Source organism: Triticum urartu, chromosome 1A (genome assembly GCF_056163025.1).
Source record: "Triticum urartu cultivar PI428250 chromosome 1A, HENAU_Tu73, whole genome shotgun sequence".
Lineage (NCBI taxonomy): Eukaryota > Viridiplantae > Streptophyta > Magnoliopsida > Poales > Poaceae > Triticum > Triticum urartu.
This window is the reverse complement of record NC_141873.1, coordinates 460,444,234-460,454,469: the sequence shown is the minus strand read 5'-3', so window position 1 is coordinate 460,454,469 and position 10,236 is coordinate 460,444,234. Positions and strand designations below refer to the sequence as shown.

Here is a 10,236-nt window from a genome sequence, read left to right as displayed (position 1 = left end):
TATCGACCGTGCTTTGCTTTCTCTTCTCGCTCTCATTTGCGTATGTTAGCCACCATATATTCTAGTCGCTTGCTGCAGCTCCACCTCATACCTTTACCTTACCCATAAGCTTAAATAGTCTTGATCGCGAGGGTGCGAGATTGCTGAGTCCCTGTGGCTCACAGATACTTCCAAACCCAGCTTGCAGGTGCCGATGAGTCCGTGCAGATGACGCAACCAAGCTCAAGGAGGAGCTCGATGAAGATCTTGTCTTTTGTGCTGTTTCGTTCTAGTTGATCAGTAGTGGAGCCCAGTTGGGGTCGATCGGGGACCGTGTCGCATTTGGGGTTCTTCTTTTATTTTGGTTCCGTAGTCGGACCTTGATTGTATCTGGATGATGTAATGCTTTATTCATGTAATTGTGTGAAGTGGCGATTGTAAGCCAACTATGTATCTCTGTCCTTTATATATTACATGGGTTGTGTGAAGATTACCTCACTTGCGACATTGCTTTCAATGCGGTTATGCCTCTAAGTCGTGCTTCAACACATGGGAGATATAGCCGCATCGAGGGCGTTACAGTAGGTGCGAGGGACTCGTGTGTGGCCTCCTACTGGATTGATACCTTGGTTCTCAAAAACTGAGGGAAATACTTACGCTTCTCTGCTGCATCACCCTTTCCTCTTCAAGGGAAAACCAACGCAGTGCTCAAGAGGTAGCAGGGACCGGGCATCCATGACCAGTCATTTTCTCGTGAGTGAGGAGCGGAGTCCACTCCTCTTAAGAATAACCCACCTAGCATGGAAGATACAGACAGCCCTAGTTGATACATGATCTATTCGAGCATACAAAACATAATGTTTATTTGAAGGTGGCAGGTAGATACCGTATATAGGAAGGTATGGTGGACTCATATGGAATAACTTTGGGGTTTATGGAATTGGATGCACAAGCAGTATTCCCGCTTAGTACAAGTGAAGGCTAGAAAAAGATTGGGAAGCGACCAGCTAGAGAGCGACAACAGTCATGAACATGCATTAAAATTAATCAACACCGAATGCAAGCATGAGTAGGATAAAATTCACCATGAACATAAATATCATAGAGGCCATGTTGATTTTGTTTCAACTACATGCGTGAACATGTGCCAAGTCAAGCCACTCGAATCGTTCAAAGGAGGATACCACCCTATCATACCATATCACAACCATTTTAATAGCATTTTGGCACGCAAGGTAAACCATTATAAACTCCTAGCAAACTAAGCATGGCATAAGAAACTATAATCTCTGATTGCCATTGCAAACATGTTTCATTCATAATAGGCTGAATCAGGAACGATGGACTAATCATATTTATAAAAGCAAAAAAGGTCGAGTTAATACCAGCTTTTCTCATCTCAATCAGTTCATCATATATCGTCATTATTGCCTTTCACTTGCAAGACCGAATGGTGTGGATAATAATAATAGTGCATGTGCATTGGACTAAGATGGAATCTGCAAGGATTCAATTCAAGGGAGAAGACAAGATAATATGGGATCTTTGTTAGATCAACAATAATGCATAAAAGAGCCACTCAACAACTTCATTAAGGTCTTCTCCTCTCGACCCCCAAAGAAAAGAAAAGAAACAAAACTATTTACACGGGAAAGCTCCCAACAAGCAAAAGAAGAACGAGAAATCTTTTTGGGTTTTCTTTTTAATTACTACTACTACATGCATGAAAAGTAAACTAGTTAAAAGCTACAACTATTTCTTTGGTTTTTCTTAAGGTTTTTCAAACACACAAGAAGAAAGCTTAAAAAGAAAAATATACTAGCATGGATGATACAATGAAAAAGTATGAGCACCGACAACTAGCATGAGTGTGTGAACATGAATATAATGTCGGTGAGAAATATGTACTCCCCCAAGTTTAGGCTTTCGGCCTAAGTTGGTATATGCCCATGGATCAAAACTGTAGCTGGGGTCGTACTGAGAAGGGTCCTCAGGTTGCCACTGGTTGGCGATTTCCTCCGGATTCCACTGATAAACAGACTGACGGTGAGGATCAAGTGGTGGCTCCGGCTCAGTTTCTGCAGCTGACATCTGGCCCCGGTACGCATGAATGGCCTCAGGCAAAATGAGGTGCATGCCTGAAAATATGTTAAACAAAGAGGGCGTAGGCAAGGTAATAATCTCACAATAATTTTTACCAAATATTAATTTATACTTAAGTATCCTATTCTTATCCTTAACAATAAACTCATGTGCTACCATACTCTTATAATCTAGAACAATTGGAGGCATCAACTTTTCCTCTTTCTCAAAGTGTCTGATATGTATGTTAAAATGTGCAGCAAGGCGCGAGGCAAAGATACCTCCGAGGACGGGGCCCTTTGTACGGTTCTAATTTAACCGTTTAGCAACAATAGCGCCTAAACTGAAAGTAGTATCATGAAACATGGCATGGCGCAAAATAATAATATCAGGGGCACTAAGGTTTCCGCAGTTCCCACGACCAATTAAACATCTACTAGCAAATATTGCAAAGTAACGCAGAACAGGAAAATTTATACTAGTGATTCTTGCATCGGAAACCTTTCTAGTTTCCCCTACAACAATCGTATCAATAAACCCTTCCACATCGTTACGATGTGGTTCCTCTACGCTGCCCGCAAAGGGTATCATACATACCCGGCAAAAATCATAAAGTGACATCTCCTTATGCTCATCATATAAATAAAATTTCACCCAAGGTGGCTGAGGGAGTCCTGGATTAGAGGGTCTCCGGAAAGCCGGACTATATCCTTTGGTTGGACTGTTGGGCCATGAAGATACAAGATTGAATACTTCGTCTCGTGTCCGGATGGGACTCTACTTGGCGTGGAAGGCAAGCTAGGCAATACGGATATGTATATCTCCTCCTTTATAACCGACCTTCTGTAACCCTAGCCCCCTCCGGTGTCTATATAAACCGGAGGATTTTAGTCCGTAGGACAAGATACAATCATATCATAGGCTAGCTTCTAGGGTTTAGCCTCTCTGATCTCGTGGTAGATCTACTCTTGTAATACTCATATCATCAAGAACAATCAAGCAGGACGTAGGGTTTTACCTCTATCAAGAGGGCCCGAACCTGGGTAAAACATCGTGTCCCCCGCCTCCTGTTACCATCCGCCTTAGACGCACAGTTCGGGACCCCCTACCCGAGATCCGCCGGTTTTGACACCGACATTGGTGCTTTCATTGAGAGTTCCACTGTGTCATCACCATAATGCTTGATGGCTCCTTCGATCATCGCTAGCGATGCGGTCCAGGGTGAGGCTTTCCTCCCCGGATAGATCTTCATATTCGGCGGCTTTGCACTGTGGGCCAATTCACTTGGCCATCTGGAGCAGATTGAGAGCTACGCCCCTGGCTATCAGGTCAGATTTGGAAACTTGAACTACACGGCCAACATCCGCGGAGACTTGATCTTCGACGGATTCGAGCCCATGTCGGACGCGCCATACAGTCTTGACGAGCATGACGTAACTCTGTCGTCGGACAGTATTCGGGAGATCGCATCCATAGCTACTCCGTCCATCAATCCGGAGCAAGTCGCGCCATCCGAGAGCGGAGGGACGGACCCTGCCATGGAGGCCGCACTCTCAGAGGCGATAGAGCCGGATGCTGACTTCACCCCTTACGAGAGCCGTGTTACCGAACCACTGGATTCATCCTCGGCCACGGACTCTGAGCCGCTCGTATCCGTGCCCGTCATGTCCGACTGGGCGCCGATCATGGAGTTCACCTCCGCGGATATCTTTCAGCACTCACCTTTTGGAGATGTGCTAAATTCATTAAGGTCTCTCTCCCTGTCAGGAGAACCTTGGCCGAACTATGTGCAGCTAGAATGGGATGCAGACGACGAAGAAGTTCGCTGCCCACCCACCACCCACTTAGTAGCCATTGTCGACGACTTAACCGACATGCTCGACTTCGGCTCCGAAGACTTCAACGGTATGGACGACGAAGCCGGAGACGAATAGGATCCACCGCCCTCGGGGCACTGGACCGCCACCTCATCATATGATATATACTAGTACAAATGCACGTGCGTTGCAACGGGCAAGAAAATCGCGAAACTTACTCCATGTGCATTACACGTCATTTCTTATATCTTTTGATAAACATCGGTGATAAGGGTACACCATTATTGCTTTTCGAAGCATGAAAGTAGACATAGAGAAGCTACTCGAACATCCTTCATCTGGTCGAACAGTAGTGCTTGATGGACATGCAATAGAGTTTCAATTCGTTTTTGCTTTTCGGGAAAAACGTGAATATTTATTTATTCTTTTTTATAAAATTGAATATTTGTTGATTTTTTTGAATTCTTCTATTAGAATTAGAGCATGTTTTGAAGCCGAACGTTTTTTTAACACACGATTTTAAAAAAAGTTGTGATTTTCTAATTTCGTGAACAATTTGAATGTATTTATTTTAAGAAAAATGAATTCTTTGTACATAGCAATTGAATGTGTCGTGCATTGCACAGAAAAAAAATCGCCACAAGTGTTTAGTGACTCTTTCATGTCTTCCGACCGCTATGGTGGTAGGATTTTTTATGCCCACAATTCTTTTTATGAAGTCACATTCATGTCTTTCGACGGCACATCCTTTAGCATCGCACTATCACTGGATGGAAGAGTAGTGGTGCAGTGAAGCGTGATTTTTTATATACAACTTTCTATTAATATTCGAAACAAAATAAGTTTTCCTATGTTGTTTCTTCTTTAGAAAATGTTGGTTTTGTTTGGCTTCAAAATTATATTTCCTTCATTTCTTTTTGCACTTGGCCTAAACACAAGAATTTCATGTAGATGGTAGGCTATTTCTCTAAAAAAAACACGCACACTTAGTTTAGAATAAAACATGCACACTTTGGAGAGATGCACACGCACGCACACCTCTCTTCCGATCCAATTACAATAAAAAAGACTTTCCTCTAATTTAGCCAGCAAGTAAATGCGCACGTGCAACGCACGTTAATATTTAGGCAATATACCAGTTGCACGTGGATATTAGGTATGCTATTATTTATGTGTTAATCTTATGATTAGTGCAATATTTGGATATTAATTGCATGTTAAACACGTTTAACGCTCGTCATGAAGCAGTCTAGTTAGTTGGATTGACTTAGTTCGATGACCGAGATTAATTGGATTTGCCTCTTTGGTTCTTTTTATATTGGTATATATGTAAACGAAAATTTTCTGGGAGCCAGCGTGATTACCCCCACCAGCCCCCCTCCTCCGTTCCTCGTGCTCTCCGCCTGTCTCTCTCCAAGCTTCCGCTCTTTCTTCATTCGTTGGCCCCTCCCCTCTCCCTCCGGTGTCCTTGTTCTTGGTGTCCTCTTTGCATTAGATCTGGTTCCTCCATATCAGTTCGTTCGGGTGCATGGCAAATTTTGATCTGATGCATGTTTGAAGGCTCCACCCTCTTGGCATCAAAGGCCTCTCTCCCAGATGGTTCTCTTTCCATCTCTTGCATCTGGGTGAGGTCGATCTCCTGGATGCCCCCTCATGGCGTTGAGGCGTTCTGTTGCCAGAGCACCACTGTATAGCTTTGCAATGTGTAGCACGCAGCCACCCACAGCAGAGTCTCCCCGCCGCCTCTCCCTTTCCCTTCTCTCTCCGTCTCCCTTATCTCACCCGCCATGTTCCCTTGCAGGAGCTCACCGAGCAACCATGGTGCCACCAGACTGTCGCCGTTCTGCGGGGCCAAAGCCGCGCAGCTGCGTCCGTCGGTCGTTCTCGACAGAGGGCCACGAGCAGAGCCCTGTCACGGGAAGTCGGATGGCTCCACCGTGGTCTGGCCGGTGGTGCCGCCCGGACTCCTCACTTCCTGGCAAGTCGGATGGCTCCACCGTGGTTATTTTTCTGTCCTCCTTCATTTGTACAATTCCTAAGCCTTGGGATGATTCATCTTTCCGTCCTCCTTTTCTTTGTACAATTCCTAAGCCTTGAGATGATTCATCTTGATTCGATTCTTTCTCGGGTCGGGTCGAAGTCCCTGTATCTTCCTGTCATTCGCACTTTGCCTAGGTATATAAATTGTTACAATTCCATGTAAATAATCGAGGTGGTACTATATTATTGTTAATACTTATGTGAAACCCAGGTCAGGCGGCTCATGTGGGCAGGCCCATAAGACGACGTGCCATCGGCAGGAAGCATATGCAACTCTTTAGCGCGATGCATCTTGAATCAATTTTTTTAGTATCACCTCGGTTAAGTACGGAACAAAATAATTTTCTATGGTGAATGGATGAAAAAATTGATGAAACACACCTTGCTTTATTAGTACTAGCACAAATGTCTATGCGTTACAACGGGAGGCTACAAAACTTATCTCCAAGCATGCAAGCGGCAACCCCAAGAGCCTCCAGCACCTTGATCGCAGTGGACCGGCTTTGGAATTTCGCGCGATAGGTGAGGAAGAAAGGATGTGCCATCCACGTGTAGTGGGTCATCGGCGGCTAAATCTCTACTGTGAAATTTAAAAAGAAAATTAATATGTGATTGTATTATTTCTAGTTCAGTCCATCAACTAATTTGGGTTTAATCTCTCAAACTAAACCAATGATTAATTTTATGAAACGAAATTCAGATACAAGAGGTTACATCTCAGCAATTTGGGGTTTAATCTATCAACAGAATAAATGCTTAATCAGGGATGGCATGCTCCTTTGTCCTCCAAATTTATATGTAGTAAGAGAATACCTATTGTATAACAGAATAGAAGGAGAAATAATCAAACAGTGATGATGACCAGTAACATACTAACATAAGGAGCATAGGGATTGTCCATGTGAAGAACGGTGCAAACATGGTGATAACTGCATTGCCATTATCGCCAACCAAAAGCAACTGGGGCAACAACCCATATTATAAACCCAAATATACCTGTGTGTTCCAATGGGAGAAGGGAAAAAATCCTCATACGCACCATCCCCACAATCATGCTCACCATCTGAAGTATATCAAATATAATCAAGAAGTAGACATTAATTAATGCTAACAGACAGAACTAAGTACACTGGTAGAAAAAGGGCCTATAGTCCCGGTTTGTAAGGGCCTTTAGTCCCGGTTCCGGAACCGGGACTAAAGTGTCGGTACTAATACCTCCCCCCCTTAGTCCCGGTTCAATCCAGAACCGGGACTAAAGGCCCTCCACGTGGGCAGTGCGCAGAGCCCAGTCAGGAGACCCTTTGGTCCCGGTTGGTGGCACCAACCGGGACCAATAGGCATCCACGCGTCAGCATTTCTGTGGCTGGGGGTTTTGTTTTTTTTTTTGAAAGGGGGGGGGGGTTGGGGGTTTTGGGGGGTTAATTTAGGTGTTTCATATATTGTGTTAGCTAGCTATAATTAATAGAGAGAAGTGTCCTCTCTTATGTCCGTGCTTGGTCGACGCTACGTACTATACATACGTATAGAGAGGACTAGACACGCTGGCTAGCTAGTAAGCAAACGAAGGAAACAGAAGATCGTCATGAACATATATGCATACAGAGAGAAGTGATATCGACCACCTCTCCTTCTCCGAGAGATTGGTCGAACAACAAGTTCTCGTATATCTATCTGACACTACCGGCTACATATATACAATAATTATCTCTTACAAATATAATCATACGGACTCAGGGTCCACATAGAATTCTCCGTCTTCAGGGATCACGTGGTCAAGAAAGAATGCCGCCAATTCCTCTTGAATTGCTCGCATGCGAGCTGGTGCTAGGAGTTCATCCCGCTTTCGAAACATCTAATTTGAAGAAGGGGGTCAATACATATATATATATATATGAATGAATGAAACTCAACACAAATGATGGTAATAAAATAAAATTGTGAATGTTGTTATTTACGTACTTCATATTGTTCGTTAGAGTACCGCCCCGCTCACAGGTCGTGTGGCGGATGGACTCGCAGATGTAGTATCCACAGAAATCATTCCCTTGTTCCTGCCACAACCACTTTACAAGAAATAGAGGTCAATCAAACTGATAAGCAAGAATGCTAAATGGTATTGATGAAACTAGCGCTTGAATCACTAGGAGATGCGCGGAACATGCTACTATAGTACTTACTTTCGGGTGTCTAAATTTCCGCTCCTTCGGCAGTCCCGGAACTGTTTTGGTGAATTTTCTCCAAACCCTGCCGGACAAAGAAAACAATTACTTGATATCAGGAAATGAACAAAGTTGCTGATATGGTGGATAATGATCGATTTAACTTACTTCTGGAGTATTTGAGTCATGTTTGCATAGTCCTGGGGATCTTTTCGTTTAGAGTCTAAGACGGTTACTACTCCCTGCTCAAGCTTAATCTCTAGGAGAATACAGTGGAAACTGCACACACATGCATAACTCATCAATTACATTACTATAACCTTGACTAATATATAAGGGAAACCGAATACGCACAAGACAGTAACACTCACCTGAAGTTGTAAGGAAAGAGTATTATATCTTTGTTTTGATTTATTATGAACGATCGTAGCAAGTTGGCCTCGGTAGCTGCGGCATGAAGTTTAACCTCAGTTGCATCTATGAGATATGTGTTAATGAACCCAATATCACCGACTTGTCTTTTCTTCAATTCGGCGATCTTCAATCTGCATAATATAGTGAGGATGATTATAAATACATGCAATGAAAGAGCTAAGCTATATAGAGAAACTTAATGACAGAAGTAGTACTACTTACAGACAGTAGCAGGCGACCGTTGTTTTATCGAGGGCCAATTGATTGAAAAACTGATATAACTCCTCAAATGGAACAGGCAACAGATCAATTCCAACGAGGTCATGCTCCTTTTTAACTTTCACATACAAAGTACTCCTCCCCCCAGAGTCTCTGCAGATTTTCAAGTACCAATCATGCAATCTTCGCATCATCGTTGATAGAGATCTTTCATCTTTGACGAGAGGCTTCCCGTACTCGTATCTTTGTATCTGCACGTCCATGGGTTCATAATGTACTTCGTCGGGCAGGTAATCTGCAAGATTGCTATAACCGGGCACCATCCTCGGATCATTAGCGACGTTGTGGCTAGGAACCTTGAGCGGGGGGCACGATTGCTTCGCTTGTTCGCCGAGCTGGGCAATTTGTTTCCCAGCTCGTCGTTCTTTCAGCCTTTGATCAATGACAGTACTTCCCGACCGCTCCGCTTCGGCAAATTCCTTTCCAATAATGCGGTCATAGTTTCCTTTCGGCGGATCAGACTTCGGTGGTTTTGTCAGGGCAGCCAGAGTGCGCTTCACTTTCACCCGATCTACCTTCTCCTCCGGAGGTGTATGTTTTGTTGCTTTCACCCCTTCAAAGAATTTCTTCACTTCTTCTCGCGCGATCTCGGCGTTCTCCTCCTGGGTCCTCTCGTATGGTAACTTCTCTGGAGTCTTCAGAGAAGGACCGAATCTGTATGTCCTCTCGCCTCTGGTTGTACTGCTAGACGCCGACCGAGCAGACGTAGCGGTTGTCTTCTTTACTTGCTTAAGAGGCGGAGGAGAAGGACTACGACGCGCCGGAGCAGCTGGAGCGGCGGCAGGTCTCTTCCGCCCTTGCTGATGAGGCGGAGAAGGAGGAGGCTGGCTGCTCGGGCGCGTCAGCGCAGGCGGAGAAGGAGGCGGAGTGCTGCCACGCGCCGGAGAAGGAGCCGGCCGAGGGCCCTGATCGTCACTCGCCGGAGGAGGAGGCGGTGGAGGTGGAGTGCCCTGACTCGCCGAAGGAGGAGGAGGAGGCGGTGGCGTCCAGTTCAGAAGGTTGATGAGCTCCTTCCGCCATAGGCATGGAGTCTTCAGAGCAGACCCCAACCGAGTCTCCCCTTCACCGGTAGGGTGGTCAAGCTGGAGGTCCTCAAATCCCTCCGTTATCTCATCCACCATCATCCTAGCATATCCTTCTGGAATCGGCCGGCAGTGAAAAGTTGCGCCGGGTTCAGTAGGATAAACAGAGCCAACAGCCGCCTTGACCTTCAAATTCATCCATTGCGTCATAAGGTGGCAATTTTGAGACTCCGTTATAGCATCCACGGGATAGCTGGCAGGAGCCGTCAAGGCATGCTCCGGCTGAAGCAGCTCGGTGGAAGCCACGCTGCTTCTGCGCTGAGATGGCGGGGTAGCTTCGGGGGAGGCTTCGGCAGTACGTTTGCTGCGATTTGCTTCTCGTTCCTCTATCGCGTCTACCCTTGCTTGCAGCGCCTGCATTTGGGTCTGCTGCACTTTTTTCCT

General features: G+C 45.2%; 1 protein-coding gene across 1 annotated transcript; it reads left to right on the top strand.

Moving 5' to 3' along the window:
• Nucleotides 1–5,249: 5,249 nt before the first annotated feature.
• Nucleotides 5,250–6,234, top strand: LOC125556289 (uncharacterized). The gene is made up of 3 exons (XM_087539026.1): nt 5,250–5,876; nt 5,977–6,053; nt 6,130–6,234. The coding sequence occupies exons 1-3, from the start codon at nt 5,532–5,534 to the stop codon at nt 6,197–6,199; spliced, it is 492 nt and encodes a 163-aa protein (XP_087395152.1). The 5' UTR covers nt 5,250–5,531; the 3' UTR covers nt 6,200–6,234.
• The last annotated feature ends 4,002 nt before the right edge of the window (nt 6,235–10,236 follow it).